Here is a 26,362-nt window from a genome sequence, read left to right as displayed (position 1 = left end):
AATTGTCAATTTATGTGTGAAAACAAAAGCAAAAATATTTCCCTCCCTCACTTTCGCAAGTAAAAACCAAACCAATATCAACAGAGGCGTCAGGGCCAATGTCACCATATTTTGTCAACTTTTCGTCCACCTGTTTGTTTTTGGTTCGGTAAGAAATTGAAAAAAAAAAATCTTCTGGCTTTACGAAAATAGAACTTTCATTCGACTCCACCACCCACATCCACATATCAAACCACACTCGCACATGTTATTGACCACCATCAAGTGTTCTAGCAAACGGCCAACTAAAATCCGGATGCATCATTCAACTTCGCGCGACAAATGTCATGGAAAATTTTTTCACTCGTTTTCTCCTATTAATGGGTACTGTCTGTTTATGTCTTTCTATTTCTCTCTCTCTCTATCTATCTCTTTCTCTCTTTCTGCTAATATTAAACTGTGTTGTTTTAATTCCAGTCGAAACTGAAAAAACTAATGTTCGTAAATCGAAACTCGGGGACAAGAAGGGCATCTATAGCAGTGATGTTAACTTGGCCGCTTGAGAAGTTGAAAAAAAAATTAAAAATAAAATGAGAAACGCGCAAAGCACAGAGACTAACCGCGACGAGCGTCGTTTTCTACCTAATAACCTCACCACTTATTTTTCGGTTCCGTTTCACTTTTTATTGCAAAAAAAATCAAAATAACGTAATTGGAATATAAGCTTTCGATTCAAGGAACGTTTCAGTAGTTTATTTATCGTTTGCCGTTCGCACGCTCTAAGCAGCCCAGCACTGGCACCCCTTTTTGGTTCTGTTTTAATCGTTCGTTAATTTTACTATCAAAGTAGGCTGCGCAAAGCTCCGCCATTACCAGGCGTAATAATTCTATTTTTAATAAAAACCTAACGCTTTCGCTGAGTTTAATTCGGGCAAAGAAGAAAAACTGCATTTTTTTCGGCCAAAAACAAAAAACGCGAATTCGACGAGCGAAAACCAACCCGTCTGAAGCTTTTTCGTTTCTCGTTGGTTCTGTTGGTTCGAAGCGTAGAAAATAAACTATCGAATCAGTTAAGCTTGCACATTTTTTCACTGGTTACCCTCTGCGAAACTATATCTACTCTATTCACCACGTAGAGTGGCGGATTATTTACAGCAAAGTTTATTTACAAAAGGAAGGCAAACATAACCAAAAAAAGGCTAGTTAAGTAATGCATCTGTACGGTTATTCCGCAGACAAGTTGAATCGAAATATTATATTTACAATAAAAATATGTTTACCAGAGACGCCATAAATTGAACTTTTTTTTTTTGTATATATAAAAATAAGATAAGCGAAGTTACGTGATGAAAATGATCAACAATAAAAGCAAACCGTAGAAGCTCTACAAACTATTCTATCTGTAGTGTAACCTACTTCCCTCGTCCCGTCGAACACTTGAATGTCTATTACTATTAGCGCATGCTAGCTCTCCCTAGTGTTACTATTCTGCCCTATTAGGTGTACAAAGCAAATACAAAAAAGGGGTACTATAAAGTGCCACGCTATCTTAGTTGTACTCAAATGAATGATTTTTTCGAACTTTCTTCACTAAAAAAAACAACAACTATAAATCAATCCGCCAACCAAACAAAAAATCTCCAATTCGTCTGAGTTAATCCCTCAAACCAACCGATGAACGCCAACTACTTGTATAACCACTATTAAACGTAAGTAAACGTACCTATTTTTCTACTCTGTTTCTCGCTTACCGAAGCTTCATTATCAGCGAATGTGTCATATTCTCTAACCGAACTGAAACACTTTCTCACATAGCATCGGCTTCTCGCATCGCGCCCATTTCGCCGAGACTTCTTTTATTTGAATTTTGAAAGCTGCCTTTTTCTTTTGCACTCGAAAAAAGAAAACAACACAAACGGACACGAACGACCGGGACCAGGACAATCAATGCTCCCATGGTTCATTTCCTTTGTCGCACAACTCTAAGCGGCCGCACTAACAAACGCAACTCATCCCGCGTTCCGCGTTACAACACGTTTCATCCTAACATCCACTGTGCTCTATCAATTTTCCTCTTCGCTGCCCAATGCACAATCAAAGCACATTAACTCCTCTTTGGCCCCCCAAAGAAACCTAACGGTTACATTTTTTCTCCGCACCTGCTCTACCAGTGAGATTAAATCCAGCCCGGCCGACGCGTAAGTTCAACAACCCCAAGCTGTACGACGATCCAACCGATCCGAAGCTCCAGGACAAACAGAGTAAGATCGACCGGGTAGCCGAGCTGAACAAGATACGCTACGAGCCGGTCAACCTCGAACGGGAACGCGTTAAAGCGCTCGAAGACGCCAAGAAGAAGGAGGAGGAATCGATCGAGCGGGAGCGGAAACGACAGGAAGAGAAAGTGATCCAGGAAGAGGAAGCTCGGCTGGCAGCCGAGGAAGCCGAGCGCAAACGCCTCGAGGAGGAGAAACTAGCCGAGGAGGCTAGGCTCGCGGAGGAGCGACGGATGGCCGAGGAGGCACGGCTTGCCGAAGAGGCGCGACAGGTTGGTTGACGGAGAAAAAAGGGTTCGTATTGGAAGGTTCTAATCGAAGTGTTCTATACCCACAGGCTGCGGAGAAGAAAAAGAAAGCAGCCGAGAAGAAGCGCAAGCAGCAAGAGGAGGAAGAGAAGAAACGACAGCTGGAGCTGGAAGAGGAACGCAAACGGTGAGCATCCAGTGAAAGGGGTGGGGGAGGGGGTCTCCCGTTTTGGGATGAATTGGCCAAACTAATCAGATTCCAAATTTTAACTGCAGATTGGAAGAGGAGGAGCGCAAACGAAAAGCTGAGGAGGAAAAGAAACGGTATGATTGGCATGATTTTTTTTTACCAAATTTCGTTCGCACCTAAGTTTTTTTGGTATTGGATATTTTTTCTACAGATCACTATTTGTAACGTAGTGAAGGAACTTGAAAGAGTTCTGAAAAGATTGAAACATTCGTTTATATACGGACGTTTTGGGAACATCATCTTGTCTAGCGACAATGAACAGTATTTTTTTTTAATATCGTACAAAATGATACGATGGGCCTCAGAGTTTATATTTTTTAGAACAAGCAGAGTATATTGACCTACGAACTAACGTGAAATTAAAATATCGACATCCTGCATTATAAGTTATTCGGTTCTGTTTTGACGCCTTCAAAAATTAGTAACTCATAAATCGTACACCATAGAATTAAAACTTTTATACGACTTTGCTGTGACGTATTCTCAGCCATCCGTAAAGTATATAGTAGCCTGAAAAAAATACTTCATGATGGAAGAAAGGAGAACTGTAGAAAAAATTAACCACAGGTTAATGAAAATGCTCTAGAATCACTTTTGTTTTTTTAAATTTACAAATTATTTAGGATGAACTTTATTTATTACCTTGAGTTGGTCTAAAAACTAACTACAAGTTATATATCTTTGTATGAAAATTATCGTTCTCTTCTATGCTATATGTATGAAATCTTTGGAAAAGGATACTATAACCATAGATAACAGACATCCAAGCTAATATTGCTTCATGTGTAAAAAGACGCAACGGTTTTATAGCATGTCGCAATACGCAGTATGGTGGCGCTAAGAACACTTATAACGAATTTCTTTATTCAACTGCGCCAGGGCAAATCTGCCGAGCAATAAAAAAACGGCATCACCATTTACGACGCAAGTAAAAAAGAGATGCCAGATAAATGTTTACGAACTAAGCACGTGCTGTGGTGGGTTGAAGTTGACAATTTTTACAGTGCGCTTCGGGCAGCACGCCAGGTCAAAACTGGGTCAAAATCGAGCGAATAAAGAAGGGTCAAAATGAGGTGAGTTGATGGAATAAAGAAATTCGCTATTAGTGGTCAATGGTTCTATATAATCGATCGTTTTCCAGCTCTAATCGATATTATTGCAATGCAAAGGGTTGCCGTTTTTTAATGTAGAAATTTTGAGCAGTCGTAATTTCTACATAATCGACAATTTTATTCAATCTTAGTCTATATTTGCGATAAATTTGTTTGTTTTAGTGTTGATATGAAAAAAAAAACACAAACCTCACAAAAACAGTGTTATATCGTTGCAAAAACAGCGACTCCATAATTGGTGAGAATTTTCATGCACATGTTACACAGAGCGATCAGATCTTGTTATGTTCTTACCCATGAATATGATTTTTTTTTGTCAGAAAAAGAAAGAAAATGACAATGTATGCCTCCTACTCTCGCTCAAGTCAACCGCGGCCGAAGTAGTCCCTTTCCCTCTCACCGCACCACACCTCTGCTGCTGCTCAGGCGACATGGAATTCTTCTGCTGCTATTCTTTGTTCCCCTAACGACCGGCATATGGAGAGACAAACGCAACGAGCGAATCGCTTCTCAGAGCAGATGTAGTCTAGTCATGTGTTTATTTTCTTCCAGAAACCTACGCACCATATCATCATTTCATTATGTGTTGAGAGGATTCAAGTTTAGTCGCAGTCTGTACACTTCATGATGTGTACATGTGGAGATTAAACGATGATTGCATCATATTCGTTTCGTTTCCATTACTGAATGATACAGATTTGGAAAAATATACCGCATCCCGACGTAAAAGCCGTTGTTAAAAATAGAAATTCAACTTCTGATTATGTAAATTTTTTTCCCCTTGTAGGAGACTAACCCACTGTGATCATTGATCAATATGACTGGGTTCTGTGTGTCCCTAACCGAAAATACGCAATCTGCGTTGTAATTATGCTCGACATTCGTTGAGTAGGTGTTATGATGTTTCACTTCCGATGCCACAAAGGCGACATTTATCATCATCAAGTTTGCCTAGCTTCTTGAGATGATACTTACTCGGACAAAGCCCTGTAATTAGACCTGTGAATGTTCTCAGGTCTTTCTTATTGAACCTGAGATGCACGAGGCTCTTCTCTCGATTTGGCTCTATGAATCTTTTCGATTGTCGTAATCCGCTCATGACACCTCAGTTTACTTTGATGGTCGCTTTCTCCCATTCACCGAGTTTAGCTTTTAGAGCGCTTGGGGGGACTCCACAGAAAGGTTCTGGGCCAACAAATTTAGTGGCTAGTAAGTTAGCCTTCTAATTTCCTTCGATGCCACAGTAACCAGGAACCCAGTATAAGTTAACCTGGTTCTCCATAGCCAGCTGTCGAAGCGACAGGAGGAATGCATCTCTAGTTTAGATTAGCAAAAAGAATAATTAAGCCAATGCTACCTGACTATCGCAGAAAATGCAGATTTTTTCGTGTCGATAGTTCCTTTTGGCATATTGTTGGCCAATGTTAAATGAGAAAATATGTATTGATTCCTAGCCTCGTGAATCCCTCACCCGCGGAATCATTTATTCGAGAACCATCTATGTGGATCCACCTTGTTGCCAACTTTTTCGTTCTAGCTCTAATATTCTGTAGGAAGTTTTGAAGTTTGGTACCATTTCCACCCAATCATCATTGCTTTATTTGGAAATCTTTCAGTATTCTCAGGTATCCTATAAGATCCTTTTCTTTTAGATTAGACTGTCGATCAAGCCTTAGATCACTTTTTTCTGCTTCTAATAAAGTGAAGTGCTTCTCATTGCTCCACAAATGGATTCACATGCCAATCTTTGAATTTTGCCTAGCTTAGCTTGAGTGGATGTTTCATTGGTTTCTGGTCTAGTGAGATTCCCAAATGTTTGGCTTCAGTGGAAAGCTTTGTATAACGTTTGCGGTAAAAAAGGACTTTTTTGGGATGGTGGTAAAAAATAATTAAGACAGATGATAAAATTTGATAAATTTCCCATGGAAGTTAGCTTACTTGCAAAAAAATTCTTTAGCCTTTGCGAGCAGCCTTCCGGCAGTTAAGCGGTACATTCGCCATGGCGGACAAAAACATGCGTGTAGGCATGTTTTTGAGTTTTTTCGCTCTAGGTTTACCCAGAAATCCTCGATGGGATGCAACTTGGGGTACCACATCGATATTCAGCCGCTCCATCTCCTCCAACGATCGCTTCTAGTAATGGGCCGACGCCAAAACCGGCCAAAATGATGAACTACACAACTTCCGGCAGGTACTTCGTACTATAAATTTCCCCGTTCGTAGCCAGTCCGCAGCGAAAGAAGAGCGGCTTTGACATCCTCTTTTCGCTGATTGTCAGCCACAGCAGCACCTCCTTGGGGAACTTTTTGTGTGAAATGAACAATCGTTGTCATCCAGGGTGAGACAAGTCTCGTCGTCTATCATCACCGCCACGTCGCGATTTGCCGGTAAAATCAACTGCAGCTCCAAGACCAGTGGACGGGTCTGCCGCTCCCTGACATGTATGTCCATGTTCGCCAGGTGCTTTTTCGCTATTTGGCCGGTTGCACCGTCCTCCCGGCAAAGCGCATGCAGCGATGTAGTCACTTTTCGGCACTCAAGGTCGTCGGCCGTCCAGAACCGGACTTCACTTCGATGCTCTGATTGTTATCCAATAGTGCCAAGATGATGTAGATGCCGGAACGGGCGTATCCGGTACCCACGAACTGCCGCATGATATCCGTTTTCGACGCGACGGGGCACCGTTCTTTGAATGCTTCACTGTTTTCGCCATCACGGTTAGAGTTCGACGGTTAGAGCTGCTATTTTTTTTTCTGCTGACTCATGGGTTGCTATGACTGATGCTGCGTGGATAGTTTCATGATGAAATCAGTGTGTGTGAAGGTAAACTTATGGAAAATCGATAATTTTTGTCCATTTTTTTGGTATGAAAATAACTCTAATTTGTCTGTAAAGCTCGCCTTACACGTTTCCGTAATGATTGGAATAAACAGTACCTTGTTCTTCTAGAGCAGCGGTTCTCAACCTGGGGTACGCGTGCCTCTGAGACTACGACAAGCTTGTTTGACATTTCGAATATTTTTAAAATTTTGTGCAAATGAGATGTTGAAGTCTGACCGAATTCCGATACGCATATATAAATTCGACATCAGTGAATACGAATGGAACAAATATTATGCGACGCAAACAAGTTTTAACAGGCATGCAAATTACGATAACATTTCACTATTTTTCTAGCGCGAAACGAGTGAATATTGAATCTTCAATCATGTGTTTGTTCTGTTCTTTAATGGACAACTTGTCGTTTAATTCAAAATCAGGTACAGTATCAGATGGAGTAGAAGCAGGCTCCTATGTAGCCGAAGTCGATGTTGTGAGAGACCAGGCCAGATTCATAATTAGCTCCTCCTTTTCATCAGGTTTTGTCTTCTCCCAGTTTTGGTCAACGCAAGATTCAATGAATGTTGGCAACCAGGAGAAAGAGTGTTGAGCTCTAACACACTTATAGCGAATTTCTTTATTCCACTGTGTCAGGCGAAACTGCCGAGGAATAATGAACCGTCATCGTCATTTAAGACGCAAGTAAGAAAGAGATGCCAGATAATTGTTTACGATCTTAGCAGGTGCGGTGGTGGGTTGAAGCTGACAAATTTTACAGTGCGCTTCGGGCAGCACGGCAGGTCTAAACTGGGTCCAAATCGAGCGAATAAAGAAGGGTTTTGACAGCAGTTAGTGCGCTTCCAGGTCAAAACGAGGTAAGCTGGTGGAATAAAGAAATTCGCTATTAGTAATATAACCCGTATCGTGTCGCGGCTAGGAATGACAACCGTTTTCTGCGTTGCGGATCTTGTCGGATGAAGGTAACATAGGTAGCAGAAGATTCAGCGCACTCACAATAAGGCAACATTTGATTCAGTCGAGTTTATAACCGTCCTTATTGAGACGTTCCAGCATTTTCAAGGAAGTGTAATAAATATTTTGTAAATTTTGTGCAAATGATCGCTAAAGAATTTTATTTGCACATGTGAATACGTCATCATTGAATAAGAATGGAACACTATGCGGCAAAGTTTTAACAATGGGCAATTTCACAAAAAACGAGCAACCAATTTAATCCACCATTTTTGATTTGGCTGAAATTTTGCATAGTCGTTTCAATGGGCAAAAGATACCATTTTGTGCTATTAGTTTAATGTTTTTTGTAACACGAGAATATTGGGAATGTATTGATGATATCATACATTTTTAGAGCCAAAACAGTTTGTTTATTCGTGTGACGTTTCCGGTAAAGTTGTAGATAATAATTTCCTTCCGAAAAAAAAACTATAAAAATATTTTTTAAGTTAAAATAAAGTGCTTCAATCAACCAACAAAGCTTGACAATTTCTTATAGTACTGCTTTTTGATGGACGCGTAGAAGATTAGAAGATTTTCCATTCGATTGCAGAAAGAACGACGGAAATCCGTTGAAAACTAACTGAGTTATAATCATTTAAAATGGGACATAGTTCTTCCCAGTTTGGTTATTAGATTTAAATTTTACATCTTTCTGTAGCGGAACTAAGAGGCATAGTTCTACGTCAAAACATCGTTGATAATACATTCGGACTACCATAGTTTTATGAATCATTCTGAGACTTTTTTTATTATTTATTTGCCGCACTATATTGTAGAACAAAAGTTATTCCTTTTACATTGATTGAATATCTTTCATCCTAATTCAGTCAATATTCTAATAGGTAACCTTCTATATGAAAATAATTGAGTGTAAGTTGGTAGAAAGTAAACTTCCTGTCCGCCTGTAACTCACAACTGCCAAGCAAAGATGCCACATAAAAAAATTCTCCTGTATTCACAAGTTTGTGAAAAAAGCAACGATAAAGAATTACAGTTTTTAGTAGAAAATGCAGAGTTACAGAAATTATAAAATTGACATCAAATTTTATGAACATTTTAACGTTCATTGTATGAAATTCAGCTCAATTTAACAATTTTACATCATTATAAGAAAGCGAGTAAGCAAAAAATTTAATAGCTACCGCATTTTCAATTGAATTTTAATTACAGTCTCCAGTTTGCAATAAGATTGATAGGTCGACAACTGTAAAAAAAATACCGACCAGTAAAAATGTGATTGAGTGTGTATTGAGATTTTTTTCTGAGAGGAAGTAATTGAAAATTGAATCCAAACATCAATGATACATGGTGTAAACAATTCTGAAACAAAAAACTCCTCCCTTCTTTAATTGTAGTAAAACACATCCCACTCATTAATCGCACTGGAAAATAAATTTAAGGTTACCTGGAAACAAAATCCAATGTTTAAAAATTTGTTTGATTTCGACTCAGAAAATTGTAATATCATACTTTATGGAGTGAAACAAAGTTATCGGAAGGAAAGCAGATTCATGACTTCAAGCTATTGAAAATGTATTTTTATTAAAAAATCGATCGATTCTGGAATTTTTGAAATAGGTCACCCTCTAAATGGTTTTATGGCTGCCTAGTAAAGTTTTTAAAATCCAATTCCAGCTTCGAAGGCTCAAAGTCGTATTTATGTCCAGTCGCCAGCCACGTACCTCAAGACCAACTGAAAAACGATCCGGTAGAAGTCGATTTCCGACCACTGGATCTCATCCTGGTTCGGGAATTACCCGCATTTAACTATTTGAGACTGCTTTCCAGAAACCAAAAGCGGTCATCTTGAATTTTAAAAGAGGATTCAGGGTCGATTCCCGGCCTCTGGGCATCATCCCGATATTGAAAAAATCCATAATGGATGATCTGTTCTATTTTACCGTAAGAACATTTTATAAGCGAAGAAAACAATATTATTAAAGTTGAGGAATTTTCATATCGTAATCAAAAGTTTGACATTGATAACTGCTGTCCAGAAAGTATGGACCCATTTTATTCATTTTCAAGATGTAACTGTTCAATTTTCGAACAGTCCAAGTGGATTTAGTAAAAAAAATGTTTATTTTTGGGTAAAAAGGTGCAATATTTTTATTCATGACTCTAGAAAACAGATCTGATAAAAAAAAATATTCAATAGCAATTGCAATTTCTGTTAGGATAAGAGTAATGACGAACAAAACGTCTAGCAAACTAAGATAATCCGACTTTTCATTTCAGGTTGGAGGAAGAAGAGAGAAAGCGTAAGGAGGAAGAGGAGAAGAAACGGTGAGATAAAAATTATCTGCTACATGTAGCATGTTTTAATTTTTCCCTATTCATAAATCTATAGTGCTGAAGAGGAGGAACGTAAGCGCAAAGAGGAAGAGGAAAAGAAGCGGTAAGCTGGCATAGTAAATTCCTTTCAGTTAGCTAAAAATTTTCCCCCTGCTTTCAGCTTGGAAGAAGCGCGACTGGCCGAGGAAGCTCGCCTTGCCGAAGAAGCTCGCCTTGCCGAGGAGGCTCGCCTCGCCGAGGAAGCCCACCAGGTCGAAGAGAAGAAGCGGAAGGAGGAAGAGGAAACCCGAATCACCGAAGCGCAAAAGATTCGTGAGGATGAACTCACACGGTTGAACGAGCTGGAGAAGCAAGCCATCGAGGAGGACAATGAAGAACTGGTCCGGGAAATCGCCGAATTGAAAGCAATTGCACAGTCCGATGAGGAACTGCTGAAGCGTCAAGCGGCAAAACTGGAAGATGCACCAGCTGCCCCGGAAGTTGCCGCAGAAGTGCCACCAGCGGTAGTGCCGGAAACAGCCGAAAGTGCGGAAGCCGCTACCGCAGACAGTACGGCTGAGGAGGTCCCGGCTCCTGAGCAGTAGCCACAACGCATTATAACATAACAAAATAAGATGCCAAATGTTTAACGTGTTTTGATAATTGTATAAATCGAAGCCTTATCAACCTTATAAAAATAATTTATAATGAAAGACACTAACGACAATCGGATGGAAACTTTCCCGATTGCAATCGAACCCGACGACCAAGGGAAATCAGAACCGAAAAAATTCTACTCGTGTTACTCTAAAAACTCTAGACATTCACATAATGCATCTCCAGCGTATTTCGTACCATGCAAAGCAGTGAGGGGTATAGATGCAGACTGTCTATACTGGACCCTTCAAAGAACAGCATGGTTCGACATTTGTGGATGGAGACAAAGATAATATCTACCAGTGCATTTTTCCGCAGCTTACAACTCGATTCCTTCATTATCACCCTCTCGAAAACACACACACAAACGCATCTTTAAGCTGACGGTCAAAATTTATTGTTAACACCCATCCTTGTATAATTGCAGCACATATGTTAAGTTTGCAAATAAACAACTTTCGAAATCTAGTTACAGACTAACTTCAATATCAATCACCGGCTTCGTTGTCGACTGTTTCGGCATCAGTATTTGTTCGTCTAAATCCTCGCAGGTCAGATGCCGCACGTTCGCCAACTTTTCCTCCAATATGTGACAGGATTTCGTCAGAAGGGGTTCCCATTTGGGTGGGGGTAGCTTGAAGTCGTCTTCACCCGCCGAAATGGTATGCAGCTTAATGTCCGGGCCGAGAAGCATCGAAACCTGGTCGAAGATATCCACCAGTGCAGTGGCCTCGTGCAACAGTTCAGAGACAGCCCGACGCTGGGTATCACTCCATGTGACTGATTTCTTGTTTGTTTTGGGTTTTCTTGGTAACACCGGCGAGAGACGCATATTGACAACCCGCGATCCGATTACGAGATCCTTGAAATTCGCCCACGGTTGTTCGCCTTCACCAATAGTGCGTCGGGGAAGTTCACGGGCAACGTATTCTTCCGATTCCTCGTCGGAAAAGTCAGGAATTTGCCACGAAGAGTAGGTTGAAGGTTCTAGCAAAGACGGTTTGTGCAACCCAAAATCCTGCGAGGATGTCGCCAGAAGATCTGGAGTATTTCTATCGTTAGTACTGTCGTCAATAGTGGTTATATCCGCCGATGGTTCTATAACTTCCAACTCTGAGCTGTTGAAAAGCTGCTTGATCTTTTGGTCTATTTTCATTAACTCCTCAAAGCTGGAAGATTGCTGCCCAAATTCAATTGGTGCGTCGTCGGTCAAAAACTGTGATTCCGGTTCGCCGCCTCCGGTGGCTTCCAAAAATTTTCGAAACGACACGGCACTGCGAGGCAGCGCCGTCTGGGTGGCCACATCGATTGTCTCTGCCGTGTCAGTCATCTGTGCAACCGAATGTGTGAAAATCACTGTAAATTATAGAAAACCTTCATATCAAGGCATACTGGGATACGCTATATTCGCATACGATTGCCAACTTCTTTCACCACTAAATTTCCGTCCGTAAGAACTTCTTCATCCTTCATCGGAATGAGATCTTCCTGCTCATCGGTGGACGCTTCCTTCATCAGCTTCGTGTGGGTCGGATCGGTTTGAACAGATGCATTCACGCGCCGCAGCCGTCTGTATGCACAGAAAAGAAAATACCAACTGAAACCCCGCTAGAACTTCTCGAAACTAAAACGTGTGTGCTATTTTTAACTTATTCTTCGCGTTATTATTGTTCCACCTTTACTAGTACATACTTAGACGCATCCAGAATTCTAGCTCGAAGATCGCTTTTCGGAACCAAACTGACACTGGCCGGACGCCACGGCGGTCGCTCCTTAGGCTCCTCCTTCAGGGCCATTTTCTTTCCCGATTTAGCTGAGGCTAAAGCATTCGATCTGAAATAATAACGCACGGGTAACCTTCACATGCCAGTCATTTCGTTAGAATTTTTCACTAACTTCACCGGAAATGGGGACAAACTGGCGGTCGAAGCTGTGATGGATTCATCGCTCACGCTTAGTGTATCGCTGGTTGTTTCCGATGGTGGAGATTTGCTCATGGCTCACACGCTCGGAAAATGCGAATCGATTTTTCCTGCCGATTCTTTCTGCGCTGTTTAAAATTACTTATTGCCACGTCTCGGCACGCTAGACCGTCTGCTACTAATCCAAGAAGGCGATTGCATTTGGTTTTCACTAGCGACAACCATTGTTCGTTACCTTGGCGAAGGCAGGTAGGAATAAATAGGTTGATATGTGTAGGCAAATGAAAACAAACCAGGATTACAGGTGATTCGGTGAGTTTGTAAAAAATCAATACAGGTTTCACTAATGTTTGTTATTGTTTCACTAGAAGAAACATGTTCGAAAAGCGGCTGGGGTGGGATAGCGGAGGCAGGCAGATTGGAAAGGCGATTAACGTGAACTAATTTCTTTGTTGTCAATTGCATACGTCATGTTGCACCTAAACCTAGTGCTAGAACATTAATGTTTTCAGATTGTTAACTACGCCTTTGTTTTGCCTTTCTCCTAGAAAGATATAGCAATCACTTGCAAAACCGAAAGTATAAAAGTGCTCCAAAGGGCCGAATGGCATATATCACTCGACTCAGCTCGACGAGCTGAGCATTTTCTGTATGTGTGTGTGTGTGTGGTGTGTGTGTGTGTGTATGTGTGTGTGTGTGTGCATGTGCAGATTTTTATTCTCACTCACTTCTCTCAGAGATGGCTGGACCGATTTTCATGAAATTGCAAATGAAAGATCTTGATGTCCCATAAAACCCTATTAAATTTCATTGTAATCGGATTTTTAGTTTAGAGGTTATGTTTCAAAATGTAAAAATTATGAAACATCATTATCTCGAAAACTACACAACCGATTTGAACAAAATTGATTCCAAATGAACGGGCTACCTGAAAAACCCTTAACTTTTAAATTTTATAAAGATTGAACTTGTAGTTCAAAAGTTATGACAAGAAACGTGTTTTGAAGACTACTTAATCTCACTCATGTTTCTCAGAGATGGCTGAACCGATTTTCATAAAATCAGTGTCAAATGGAAGGTCTTGTTGCCCCATGAGACCCTATTGATTTGTTTTGCAATCGGACTATTACTTTGCCTGTTATGTTTAAAAATGTGAAATCCAGCTATGAAAAGGAACTTATTCCGAAGACTACTTGGACTCACTCACTTTTCTCAGAGATGGCTGACCCGATTTCCACAAAATTAGTGTCAACTAATAAGTCTAGCTGTCTCGTAACACCCTATTGAATTTTACTGCAATCGGACTGTAACTTCGTCTGTAAAGTACCAAAATGTGAAAATCACGAAACTTCATTATCTCAAAAACTTTACAACCGATTTGATCAATATTATTATCAGATGAGCGGGCTAGTTTAAGGTTAACTGATGAATTATGACTGAACACGTGGTTTCAAAGTTTGGCTGCCCTATACGTTCCCATTTCATTTGATTATAATTGAACTTAAGCCACCGTTATGTATTAAATTGTTAATAAAACAATGAAAGTCTTTTATTTCACATGACTTATTTGAACATAACTAGTGTCATACGAACGAGTCATCTCTCAAACTTACAAATAACAAACTTCATAACAATTTGATATGTGGCTCAAAAGTTATGGAAAGAAAAGAAATTCAAAGACTATTCAAAACTATACCTGCTTTGATTGATATATTTATGTGGCCTCAACATAATTTAAATGTGGTTTTGTACTATTTGAACGTTCCAAAGTCATTGATTCCTTGCAACCAGTGCATTCGAGGGCAGTGCAATGTCATTCCATTTTAAAAATTTCATGATTAAGCCATGAAGCTTGACCGCGAGAGGTGCCATAGTTTGGTTTACGCCTTGTGCTTAAGAAAAAAATCTGTGAAGAGAATAAGAGAGCAGTGAAAGAAAAAGCTCGTTTCTTACTTTCTGCCTATGTATAACGAAAATGACAAAAAGTGTCCTAGAGTTTTGTGCGGAGTTTGTTATCTGGCTAAATACCGACAATCGAAAAGTGCTCACGCACCGTTCCGAGCAAGGTTTGAGGCACCGAGATGTAACCGTCTTCGACTACAATAAAGCTACTTCATCACCACGAGTAAAAAATCCGGATCTGTTGAACACTCATATGAGCCGTTACGGAACAGACCATTTTGTTAGAAAATGAGTTTTATGCATAAACCGCATCTACTCAAGAAGCTGAGGTTGGGAGATTAAGAAAATTTCGGAAAATCGAATTTTAAAGCTGATTTATTCCGTGTTCGTCCGAAACAAAATGGCCGATTTGTTTCGGAACAGAGTGGTCTATGTACATGAATCGATGTAATACTATCATGTAACACGTAACATGTTGCATATTACATGTGATAAGGAACATGTCACTTGTTTTGTACATGTCAAACATGACATGTAACATGTTACACGTAATGTAACACGAAAAATGTAACATGTGAAATATTATGTAAATGTAATGTAACACGTTACATCTTACATGTGACATGCTATATGTATCATATAACATGTGACACTAGCCATTTTATACGATTTACCGTCATTTTCTTTGTCATTTACCGGGTTTGTGTACATAGAACACTCTGTTTCGAAACGATTCGAGGATTCCAGTGAATATATATATATATATATATATATATATATATATATATATATATATATATATATATATATATATATATATATATATATATATATATATATATATATATATATATATATATATATATATATATATATATATGAAGTCAGAGTGGTCTATGTACATTGGTGAGATAAAATCACCGATTTCGCAAAGAAACTGTTAATTTTATGTATCCCAATGTTAAACCACTTCATAACCTTTATATTAGAACATTTTGTTTGAAAGAATTCGTTGAACAGAACTTCATTTAGAGATTTTTCGAAAATTTCTTCTGAACAGTTTGCTCGATGGCACATAGACCACTCTGGTTCGCATCGGCTCATATGTTCAATTGCTTGAGTAATCATATGAGCAAGCCGACCACCGTACGATTATCGGGTGCTTTAGTGTAATTTATCCGGGAAAACCTCACCGATGTTCAAAACGGACTGAGGTCGTAAACCTGACCAAAATGGCTGGAGCGATGTTGACAAACTCAAGCTCAAACTTAGGTAGATCAGGCATAAAAGGAAAACTCTCACATCATCAAACCCTGAAAATTAAAAACCAGCTGGATCTTAGTACCAGAATAGAAATATTTCGATTTCTTGTCCACGAAATTGTTCAAATAATTTTTATCATAAACTACTTGCCCGTGCCATTCGGAAGTCAAAATCTATCTCCAGACAACCAGGGTTTAAAGACGTCCTCACTTCTTCAGCACACAAACTTCGTGACTATTTTGTTAAGAAAACATGCTTCACGGAAACCAGTGACAATATCACAAGTTTCCGTATTCCAGAAGCTGGCTACCTCTAGTAGCTTTATTGTTTTTCAGTCGGCCAATCTCCTCCTTCTCCTCTAGGAGACCAAGGGCTGAAATCCTATTGTCTTCTGATCGGGCATCAAGATCAAACACCCAACTGTCCTCGCGCTCTACTGCATCGCCATTCAGATGCTCATCGAAGTGGGACTTCCAACTTTCGATCACCTTAAACTCATCCGTAAGGTGATTGCCGTCCAAGCTCCCGGGCATATCGGCTTGCGGCCCTATCATTTGCGGGAGCTGTTCAGCTTGTCGTAGAACTTCCGAGAGTCCTCAACTTGGTATAGCTCTTTCATCGCTACGCAATCTCGGTCTTCTTCCTTCGGAGAACTGGCTGTTTCGTGCTCGTCAGTATCGTCCCACATTCGCTCTAGTACGGTGCTTTTCTCCTCGACCAACTGTTTACATTAGCCGTCAAACCGGTTGTTTTTATGATCCGGAGCTCTTATACCTAGTAGCGCTGCAGCAGTGCTGCCTATGGCGGATCGAATGCTTCTAGGTAGCGCTGCCTCCAGCTGCTGCGCGCATTCCTGTGCAACCCCGGCACCTCGCAGTTGCTCAATATTTGGGTGCGGCTTTTGACTTTGGCTTATGTAACTATAGATTGACGTTCATAATCAACTGATAGTGGTTTGGTAAATTTAAAATCTCTGTGTCATGCTGAATATTCATGACACTACGTTCCTTTCACATCCTGAAATCACCTTCCTTTGTCTTCAGCGAAACATATGTTTGGCAACTGGATCAGAACATTTAGCCATGTGCGAACAATAACACGTGTGCTTAAAAAAGTTAAGAGTCAGTTCATTCTGATTTCCTCGCGCTTCAATGGGTCCCTATCAGGCGAGAGGAGGTGTGTAGAGGACTAAACGCAATCAATGGTAACTTGTAGTAACGACAGTAGTGTTTGCATTGCTACACAAAAAAAAAAAACAAAAAACTTTGATGTACCTTATGTTGTTTTCGTTTTTGCGGTGTTGCTACCCCGCGGACTACACTTTGTCCTATCACTGTTTTTTTTTACATTTTCCGGACAATCCCGGACTACCCTTTTTCTGTCCCGAACAGTCCGCGCAAGAAACAGAGTGCAGTTTTGAAGACACCAACACATTCACACGTATGTGTCAAAGTCAAAAAAAAATGTGTCAAAATCGGTTTGCTTTGATTATCGTTCTTCGCGTGTCAAAAATCAGGTTGAATTTTATTTATTTTATTTTGTTATTTTTCAGTAAATTGGCAAATTTTTCGTACAGTTGCACAAATGCGATAAGAGACAATGGCGATAATGACCAAAACAAAAGTGACAGTTACCTCTGGTATTACGCACACCATTGCAACTGCTCGGGAAGTGTTTTTTTTTTCAGCTGCAAAGCGTAGTCCGGGACGGGATAGTCCTGCCGTAAAAACGAATTCGACATTAGGTTCAGAGTTTGCTTGGAAAAAAGACAATTTGAGTAGCTTTTGTTTTTCGTGTGCGTGACTGAAAGACAAGCAAACTATATATATATATATATATATATATATATATATATATATATATATATATATATATATATATATATATATATATATATATATATATATATATATATATATATATATATATATATATATATATATATATATATATATATATTCCGATACTCTACCTACTATAAAAACTGGAGCTAGCGAATAACCGTGTGCTCAAATGTGAAGCACTTTCCTCTATATTTATTGCAGCAGCGGTCTAATTTAACTGCCAAGGTATACAGGTTTGCGAGCTCGTGCACCTCGCTTGTTCTTGTCCAAAGAGGTAGGTTTGGGGTCATTTCAAATATTTTGTATGCACGCGCTGGAGCCTCTGCCTGTGCGTCCGGGCATAGCCCTTCCACACTGGTATTGCGTACTCGAACGTGAGATAAATGATCTGTCTGTAGACAGCCATCTTATTCCTCTGACACAATTTCGATGTCCTACGAATCAGGGGGATGGTGCCCTGATGAGGATGCTGCATTTGTTCAGTCTTATCAACACGTGTCCGAAAAATCAGATAGCTGTCCAGAGACAGACCAAGATAAACCACCACGTTGGAGGTTGCCAACAAACTGTATTCTGCTTTCGTCAGCAGGAACAAGCCTGGGCGATCTCGAATGTGAGAACAAAACTACCTTGGTCTTAGCCGCATTGATCACAATTTCAGTACTCATTCAGAGCAGCCAGGCCTCCTTGCACACTACGTGTCAGAGCGCGGATGATGCGACCTTCGTACATTATCGCAGTATCATCCGCGAATGGTGACAACCCTTTCACCTCCCGGAAGAGGAGGGATTTTTTCATTCTCGCTTATTTTCCGTCGGTCTAGTTCCGCCACCACTGTTGTTGTGCCAGTCACCGACGCCTGGAGAGGCGACTCGACCCAGGACCCTAACTTACGACCCGTTGATTAACAGACCGGCGCCACCGGCTTTACTTCCTCATGCGATGGAAGGCGTGATCCCAGAGATTTTTCGCCTCAGAAAATCTCCCGGTGTCGGCTTATCTAGACCAGTTGGGTTGGTTGAAAGTGGATCACGCCACCCCACAACCATCGACACCTATGTCGGCGTTGGGATTCGAACCCAGGCGTCGAGCGTGGTTGACGAAGACGTTACAAACCACGCTAGAGGAGGGATGTCCTAGGTGTAGATGTTGTACAGAAGTGGTCCCAAGATGCTACCTTGAGGCACTCCTGCATCGATATTGAGCACACATTGTACAGGGAAAAGTTCTGTACGAGAGATAGCTTTTAATGATCTTGATCAAATATATCGAAAAATTGTGTCGATGCAGCTTGTACACCAAGCCATCATGCCATTTTTTGTCGAAAGCCTTTTAAATGTCAAAAAGCTCCATTGCTGTCGCTTTGGCCTTGGTGTTGGGTTTGTGTTTCCCGGATAGCAAATACAAAGTCCGCAGCAGTTGCAATGTGAACAGCTTCAGACTAGAAGTAGGTTTTTATTAAACATTATATTTTAACTTAATATACCCGAAATATACATTTTAGTATTCCTCTCGCAGCTCTATCCAGGTTACAAACTCTTCACTCAAAAGGATCTTACTTAGGCCTCGATTCTGTAAATCAGAACTGTTTGTTCAAATATCACCCGTTTGACGTCAGTTCTACTCACGGTAATATCGCTCTAAGAATAGGCTGATCCGCTTTATTTTCCGGTACCTATTTTAACTAAATAAAGATCACTCTAAATAAACCGCACCGTTATTTCTTTTTTCTATAAACCTTTTTTTTTCGCCTCAACTTTGTTTACTTTTCATCTATTTCCGTTCTGACAATTCGTTTCTCTCTATTTGATATTTCTTCTATTCTCTAAACGATGCCCCCTGGGCACGGCCAGTGAGACCAGAACAGATGGTGGACCTTCCTTTGCGGAACCCAAACTGTTCCTCGAGGAGGACACCATTCTCATCGGTGAATAAAAGCAGACGGCTCTGGATCGACTTTTCAAACAGCTTGGAGAGGGTAGAGCGTAGGAAGATTGGACGATAGATCTTAGGAATAGAAGGTTCTTTCCCCGGCTTGAGTACTGGGAATACTAGGATGACTTTAGCTAACTTTCACATTGAAGGGAAGTAGCCAAGCTCCCATCACCGATTGAAAACACGTGCTGCAAAAGCAAATGAGCCGTGGCTCAGAGCCGTAGCTACTCCGTTTTGCGTGGGGGGGGGGGGGGGCAGAGAATTTTATTTTGGAGAACGTTATTTTGGAGAGAAAGCAGTTTAAAACCGTTATGTGCTCGACAAAAAAGTACCTTTACGCGTCACACGGAGTACCCAAATTAAAATTCTTATCAGTTTTTCAGTTTCCCTTCCAATTTCGATAGTTTTAGCACCAAAAGATTCAGAAGCTCATCTATTTCCAAATAAGCGTTAGTGGTGTCCCGTAAGAATTTTCTTATTCAAATTACAGAATTACAACGTATGAGACCTATCTTCGAGGGTCGCATCATTCGTAATCGACGATATGGAGAGATTTTATTCGCGAAGAAATATTGAGAGAATGTACCGATTCAACCGTCAGCCTAAATTCTAAATTTTACGATTCGCATTGTTTGATCAATGTTGTTGTCCGGTTTCATTTCGGACCTAACTGGAACATAGTTGTCCAAGCCAGGTAACGGACTGGGTTATGCTTCCGAGGTGTGGAAAAGTCCTGCCAAAATAATTGAACTGAACATAAACAAGAATCACAAGAAGCACACTGCAGGGAGTTTGGATACTGACTGAAAGTTTAATATTTGAAACAACTTGTCTTGTGTGTCATTTTTTGCCCACGATTTGTTCAATCCAAGAAATCAAAAAGTGAGAAATCAAAACTTCTGGAAAAACTGGTTAAATTTTGCAGCAAAACTTGTTTTGCATTGTTCTTATATTATCAAGCATATAAAACTGTGATTGGTTCTTTCATTTAAATGACACATTTAAAAAAACTGACATTTTTACTCCCAGACGCTGAGAGAAGATTGAGTAATTCAACTTTTTTGAGCTCGACCGTTTTGGTTGTTCGAACTTGAACACGGTTCTTTTGAGATTTAATGAACTACTTAAATGCAAGGTGCAATTGTTCTTAACAAACAAAAGTTGACTGATTTCGGTAAAAAAAAAAAACTGGAGACTATTCAATAACGCTTATTTCTTATATTTCAGATTTTTCTTTTGGTTTTTTTTTGTACCTAGAAACAATCAAATATATGAGAAAATTGCGTGGTGGGGCAATGCAAACGCTAAGCCCCCCGGTAGCTACGGGCCTGCCGTGGCTCAAGAGCTCAAATTATGCGACGGCACGAACTGCAACGGCAATCGGCAATCCCACGCTGGAGGGTGTCCAACGCCTGGTCGATCTCCGCTGGAGTGTTCAAAGGGTGGTCGATATTGGTGTTCTCGTCGACGATACGCTGGAACCGGATCGGTGGTCTCGCCTAGGATAAATGGCCACCGTCTCTGCAGGGGCACCGAAAGTCAGCACCACCGAATAGTGGTCCGACGATAGGCTTCGTAGATTGGTTTGTCATGTGTGTAGTAGGTGAAGAAGTTGAAGAGTAGGTCGCTTACATATTTGTACTCCTTCATGTTGGAGCACAGAATTTTGCTACATTTTTGCAGAAAGGTCTCAACGATAATTTAGATAGCTCTGCTTGGAGCTTAAGCAGGTCCTGGACGGGAGTGAATAGCGGGGGACTCGCTTTTACTTAGCGATGGGCTCGCTGATACCATTTTCAACCGGCAGAAGTATAAATTTGTTATTTTGCAGCAGCCAATTTGATGGTGGGTCCGACGAGCCGGCGGGAGAAGGCCTGCTTACGTTTGTGTTTCGTACCGGTGGATGTTGCTGTAGCAGATGAATTTTGATTATCCATCGTCTTCTTCTCCAGTCACTGTCGGTTATATCGTCTGAAGGGACAGGAAGGGGCGGCTTGATGCCAGCCATGAAAGTCCCCTTGGCGAGATCCAGATGGCACTCCGAACTACTCGACGCGAAATCCAACGCGAAAAGAAAACTTGCAAAATAAAATACGGAGAACGAACGTACAAAGCAGCGCCAAAATACAGCTACTATACTGCCCAACACGCTAGCAGAGAATGATGAGATGATTACTGATGAGTGATTGAAGGCGGCTGCGTTTGCGGCAATTTGACAGTTAGCCCATACATTTTCTGTCAAATTAACGTCAACGCAACGCAAACGTATCCGTTGTGTTTGGGCTTGATTCTCGTACTTCCTTTTTTATGTAAGACAGCAAGCAGCAGAAAACAAGCGATGGGGAAGCGAGCTTGTGCCTGGTAGAAAGCTGCAAAACTATACTATAGCAAAAATATGCTAATTGTTATAAACACCATAAGTTTGAAGCAACCTTTATCTTCTAATCAAGACATTGGCTTTAAGATCCGTTAAGGGATAAAAACATGGTAAGCATTTTAAGAGGGCCGGTTTTCGTTACACTTTCCACAGCATGCCAAGTAAGACGTGTCGGACGTTTCCTACGTCAAATTATATAAGACCGGTTACCGATTGGAGGAACCTGAGAGCGCTATTTTTCTCCGTTAGATTTCATTCTTAATCCAATGTGGATTGGGACCTTAATTTAGGACCATTTTGTGAGCCCTGTTACAGAAATCGTGTAGACTCGACTCTAGTTGATCATGTATTTCAAATGAAACGAGTTTTGACCTTTTGCAAACGGTTTTTAGCGATTCTAAGTTTAATTTAGAATATTTTTTATTTTGAACTCTTCAGTTCTTCAGTTTTTCAGCGACTTTGAACTTCACTTGAGATCACTGTTAGTTTGAAACTTTTCTGCCATGTAGAAGCACTTTGCGGCGATTTCGAGCTAAAAGCGGGATCATTCTATATTTTTTGTTTTAAAATCATTATTTTCCTAAAATCTGAAACAAAAATTATAAAAAAAAAACAAAAAAAAACGCTGCTGGTCGATGTTGCGTCTATAATTTACCCTGTATTTATTCATTCAGTTCACGAGAATTACGGAAATCTTATTGACATATGAAATTGGGAAACTCCAAATTGGGTCTTGCCCCATCGAAATTTTATTTATAAAATCCATGCACTCCTACCAGAGCCATCGCCAGCAGACTAGCGACCAGTGCAAACGGTGTCTCCTGACCGTTGACCCCACTATCGGTTCTCAGATCGTTACAGTGATCCGAGCTGCACTCGTGGCATTTTGCCATTCGATAGGCACTGGTCAGCTCAACCTGTCGAGTCAACAGATCACACTCTCCAACAACCATGCAACCGCGGTAGATCCGTTCCGCACTGGTACTCTTAGCTGTTTTTTTTTTTTTGGGGGGGGGGGGTTCAGGTAAGCACGTCATTTTGAAGTTGATTTTTTTTTATTATGAACCACAAACCTCTAGCATGCTGCAATCCACAGGTCAATGCTACCAAGCTGGAACCGGAAACGTCGGTGCAGTTTACTTTCGGTAGCGAATCGATCTGGTTGCAATCCAGATCGGTCAGGTCGGAATCACAGCTGTAGCACTCAAGGGACCGAACGCGAACAATGGCGATTGGTAGAACCAGCAGTAAAGTTAGAAGATTTTTCATTGTATCCAATTGGAGGCAATTTTTACAAGACAATACGAAACGCACCTTATTCTACGGATGCTCCAGAATGACTGAATTGAATGAATGCTCGAGTTGTTTTTGAAGATGAAAAATATCAAGTGGTTCGTATACTAAATTATCGAACAGTAGTAAATGTTACCCTTGAACAGAAGGAAGTTTGGTTCTAAACTATTTACCCAGAAGTGCTCTCGAGAAGCGAAGTATATCGCATCTGATAACAATTCGCAATCCCCAGTAAACACTAGATACTGTTCTGTATTTGAAATCAAACCTTCAATTCGTTAAAAAACGAGTTTTTCTCTCCAACAAAACATACGTAATTGAAACTTACCAAAAAACTTCCTCCAAACTGGTCCCGTACAATCGAAACAGGTCGGATTCGGATAAAATTCACTATCCACAGTTTTCATCATTACCTTCTTCTATTGGTTCATTTAAGTGCGTGTTTTCATACCGAATCGTAAAATACGGCCATATGTTTCAACACCTCCTTGTTGTACCCGTGAAGTGTCGGTTTGCCTACCAGGTAGCCGCACTCCGAGTAAAGATCCATCCGAGGTTTGCGGAACCACAGGTTGCGATTTTCTGACGCAGTCGAGGTCAACTCTAGCGTATTCAGCTGAAATATACTAAAGTGGAACCACCGGCTATCGGTTTGAACCGCCTGAACGGTGATTGGATGCGGAAGTGCCTTCACGTTGTCCTGTTTGGGACGAGAATTGTCGTTGATTGTGGCCATTAATAACACATCAATATTCTTACCCCATACAGTTGTCTAGCCCGAGCAGCTGCTACTGAGAAAGCCTTCAACATGGCTCGCCCATCCTGCTGATCCTCCGTCACGGTAGTCTCGAATACATTTGAAACATCCTCCGGGCTGCAATGCAGCAGAACCGTGTGTGGATGGGAAAATCGGTAGTCTCGGTTAATGGGATACTCATTTTGCCACTCGTAAAAGTTTGTCGTTGGAATCGTGACTGTTTCCTTCACGGGAAAAAGATCCGGTATTGGGAGATCCTGTGGCCGGTACACTGAATTATCAAGCGGTTTGATGGGAGCGGCCGAGATAAGAAATGTGTCCGCCTTTAGATTGAGTTCGATTCGATCAAGGTCCTTCGTAATGGGAACCACGAAGCGTGTATTAGCAACTATTCTCTTCGTGGAACTAACGGAATTACCAAGAAATCTTTCGCAGTGCGTAACCAGTTTGGATAGCAGGAGACGACTAAAAAAATATATGAAATAAAATTTAAAAGGCAAAAAATTACCGGTACTAACTTTCTCCTTTCGTTCGATATACCATAGTTTCGAGGTAACTTAAATGCCGGTCGCTCGGGAATTTTCACGGTTGCAGTTTTCACCTGTTCAGTATCGAACACGAGAGCTGCCATCACCGAGCTCTGCATCGAGCGGTCAAGCTGGGCTGGTATTTTTGTCTTTTCCAAGCGTTCTTCCACCCTCAGTGGTAACTCATCATAAACGACAGTGTTAAGCAAAACCTGTGCTTGTCGAACGCCCTCCAACAGGACATTCCTATCACCGTATAAATAGCAAGGTTCTTCTTTATACAGTGGATGACTTTGGTCCAACTTTTGCTCTGGTGGTAATTGACCGAGCAAATTGTACTGAGTGGTGTCAAGCGGTTCCTTTAAAAGCTCATTAGCATCGATCACGGGAATTCCGCGTGCCTCTAGTTCGGCTTGCGCACCGGTTTCTACGGGAACTCGTTTTCCCTGGATTATCCAGTGTTTTTTGAAGTGAAATCCAATGTGCTGTCGGAGCAGTATAGGCGTGAAACGCATATTGCACTAATAATTAGGACTTCTGATAAGATGAATTGTATAACAAAAAATGTATCCACACACAATTCCACAATATTCATTTGACAGATTGCATGCACGGCCACGCTCGTAAATAATAACTCTTAAATGAGTAACATTTGACGCATTTTCGTAAAAAGTGGAACAACTCTAGCCTGTAGTACACTCTTTGTCTAATGGCAAAAACATCATATTATTTTTATCTGTCAAAAAGTGACAAATATTTGACGCTTGGTCAAAGAGTGTACTACAGGCTTAAGATTGAGTAACTCCACAAAACTGAGTAACACTAAGCGTCTTTAAAAAATGAGTCATTATTACTCAAAATTTGAGTACGACATTACTCATTTTTTGGATACAGTTCAGTTTCATTACTGGCTAGAAATCCGCCACGACCAATAAACGACACCACATATTCATCAATAATTATACCTTGTAATAAAAGTAAACAGTTTTAATGCCTTCTGAGGCGCACACAATTGAAAACATATGTTACAAACTGAAGCACATCATAACCACCTTTCAAAATGGACGTCGTTATATGCGACGTTACTCAGAAAAAAGTTATATGAAGGGAACCCAAAAAGTGAGTCAAAGTTCCTCAAAATCAAAAAGGACTTCTTCTCATTTTTTGACGTCTACGAACATCGTTCTGAACTGAGTCAGAGTTGCTCAGTTCATGAGTTATTATTTACGAGCGTGTATATGCTGGAAAGAGATGCCAGAACTTCTGGATTGATTACACTGAGAGAAAAGCACTTAAGAGCAGGGATCGGGTGCTACTCATTGTTTTGCGTGCAAAGCACACGCCGTTGGGAGACTGCACATAAATTTCTAAAGAGACGAGTAAGAGCAGTTCGGATTGCACTGTACATTCGTTTCCAAAGAGACAAGTAAGTGCAGGTAGCATGTCACAACACACTTTATCCGTCTCTTTCCGGAGATGTCTCTTACTCAGGGATCGGGTGCTACTCATTTTTTTTTACGAGTGAATGCACGATGTTGGAAGACTGCACATCAATTTCCAAAGAGACGAGTAAAAGCAGTACGGATCCCTTTCGTGTCGTTCAGGAGACCTCACAGAATTTATCCCAGTATAGTGCAGAAAGACGTACCGTGACTGCGGGTAATTCTGCGCAGCCCATTTTCCCGCGTACTCAGCTTATAAAACTGCTTGCTACAGTAAATTTTACTAAAACATACATAATCTCTGTACTGTTATAGCAGACTATGCTATGCACATGGTGAAGCACTCAACCCAACTGTGTTTTAGTAAAATTTACTGTTGAAAAATTGTTTTTTTAAGATGAGTGTGCGGAAAACGTGCTGCGCAGAATTACCCGCAGTCACGGTAGTTTCTACCTCAGAAAATTTCT

At 40.7% G+C, this 26,362-nt stretch overlaps 4 protein-coding genes and 1 long non-coding RNA gene across 19 annotated transcripts in view; 2 read left to right on the top strand and 3 right to left on the bottom strand.

The window, feature by feature from the left end:
• Positions 1–11,101, top strand: part of LOC129717575 (uncharacterized protein CG45076) — a 43,499-nt gene extending 32,398 nt beyond the window's left edge. For 7 of the 15 annotated variants that reach the window (XM_055667591.1, XM_055667577.1, XM_055667575.1 and 4 more), the window contains 6 exons: positions 2,151–2,527; positions 2,593–2,690; positions 2,780–2,827; positions 9,941–9,988; positions 10,053–10,100; positions 10,158–11,101. In XM_055667591.1, coding sequence (XP_055523566.1) covers positions 2,151–2,527; positions 2,593–2,690; positions 2,780–2,827; positions 9,941–9,988; positions 10,053–10,100; positions 10,158–10,581 — 1,043 coding nt within the window. In that variant the 3' untranslated portion in view covers positions 10,582–11,101. The remainder of the gene's footprint in view (positions 1–2,150; positions 2,528–2,592; positions 2,691–2,779; positions 2,828–9,940; positions 9,989–10,052; positions 10,101–10,157) is intronic. The other 8 variants (XM_055667576.1, XM_055667582.1, XM_055667589.1 and 5 more) reach the window with 3 other exon arrangements.
• LOC129717577 (uncharacterized) lies at positions 2,841–8,258 on the top strand. Its single transcript, XR_008726702.1, has 2 exons — positions 2,841–7,560; positions 7,623–8,258. It is a non-coding gene; the product is annotated as an uncharacterized LOC129717577 (long non-coding RNA).
• Positions 11,008–12,962, bottom strand: LOC129717576 (uncharacterized). The gene is made up of 4 exons (XM_055667593.1): positions 12,530–12,962; positions 12,326–12,466; positions 12,049–12,203; positions 11,008–11,989 (listed from the first exon to the last, which is right to left on the bottom strand). The coding sequence occupies exons 1-4, from the start codon at positions 12,628–12,630 to the stop codon at positions 11,103–11,105; spliced, it is 1,284 nt and encodes a 427-aa protein (XP_055523568.1). The 5' UTR covers positions 12,631–12,962; the 3' UTR covers positions 11,008–11,102.
• A 9,309-nt stretch (positions 12,963–22,271) lies between these two features.
• On the bottom strand, positions 22,272–23,230 carry LOC129718142 (uncharacterized). Its single transcript, XM_055668584.1, has 2 exons — positions 22,950–23,230; positions 22,272–22,867 (listed from the first exon to the last, which is right to left on the bottom strand). Exons 1-2 carry the CDS (start codon positions 23,143–23,145, stop codon positions 22,626–22,628), a joined length of 438 nt encoding a protein of 145 aa, XP_055524559.1. The 5' UTR covers positions 23,146–23,230; the 3' UTR covers positions 22,272–22,625.
• A 339-nt stretch (positions 23,231–23,569) lies between these two features.
• Positions 23,570–25,187, bottom strand: LOC129718141 (39S ribosomal protein L37, mitochondrial). The gene is made up of 3 exons (XM_055668583.1): positions 24,445–25,187; positions 23,929–24,391; positions 23,570–23,869 (listed from the first exon to the last, which is right to left on the bottom strand). Exons 1-3 carry the CDS (start codon positions 24,966–24,968, stop codon positions 23,615–23,617), a joined length of 1,242 nt encoding a protein of 413 aa, XP_055524558.1. The 5' UTR covers positions 24,969–25,187; the 3' UTR covers positions 23,570–23,614.
• Between the last annotated feature and the right edge of the window lie 1,175 nt (positions 25,188–26,362).

Source organism: Wyeomyia smithii, chromosome 1 (assembly GCF_029784165.1).
Source record: "Wyeomyia smithii strain HCP4-BCI-WySm-NY-G18 chromosome 1, ASM2978416v1, whole genome shotgun sequence".
In the NCBI taxonomy this organism is placed as follows: domain Eukaryota; kingdom Metazoa; phylum Arthropoda; class Insecta; order Diptera; family Culicidae; genus Wyeomyia; species Wyeomyia smithii.
The sequence above is the reverse complement of the archived record's forward strand: the minus strand, read 5'-3'. Positions and strand labels throughout refer to the sequence as shown.

Excerpts from the sequence above, each read along its gene's own strand:
- LOC129717576 (XM_055667593.1), bottom strand. The coding sequence starts at position 12,630 with ATGAGCAAATCTCCACCATCGGAAACAACCAGCGATACACTAAGCGTG. Across the intron at positions 12,204-12,325 it reads AGAATTCTGGATGCGTCTAA|ACGGCTGCGGCGCGTGAATG; the intron begins GTATGTACTAGT and ends CTGTGCATACAG. Across the intron at positions 11,990-12,048 it reads GGTGAAAGAAGTTGGCAATC|TGATTTTCACACATTCGGTT; the intron begins GTATGCGAATAT and ends TATAATTTACAG.
- LOC129718142 (XM_055668584.1), bottom strand. The coding sequence starts at position 23,145 with ATGAAAAATCTTCTAACTTTACTGCTGGTTCTACCAATCGCCATTGTT. Across the intron at positions 22,868-22,949 it reads TGGATTGCAGCATGCTAGAG|CTAAGAGTACCAGTGCGGAA; the intron begins GTTTGTGGTTCA and ends AAAAAAAAACAG.
- LOC129718141 (XM_055668583.1), bottom strand. The coding sequence starts at position 24,968 with ATGCGTTTCACGCCTATACTGCTCCGACAGCACATTGGATTTCACTTC. Across the intron at positions 24,392-24,444 it reads ATATCGAACGAAAGGAGAAA|TCGTCTCCTGCTATCCAAAC; the intron begins GTTAGTACCGGT and ends ATATTTTTTTAG. Across the intron at positions 23,870-23,928 it reads GGGCTAGACAACTGTATGGG|GACAACGTGAAGGCACTTCC; the intron begins GTAAGAATATTG and ends CGTCCCAAACAG.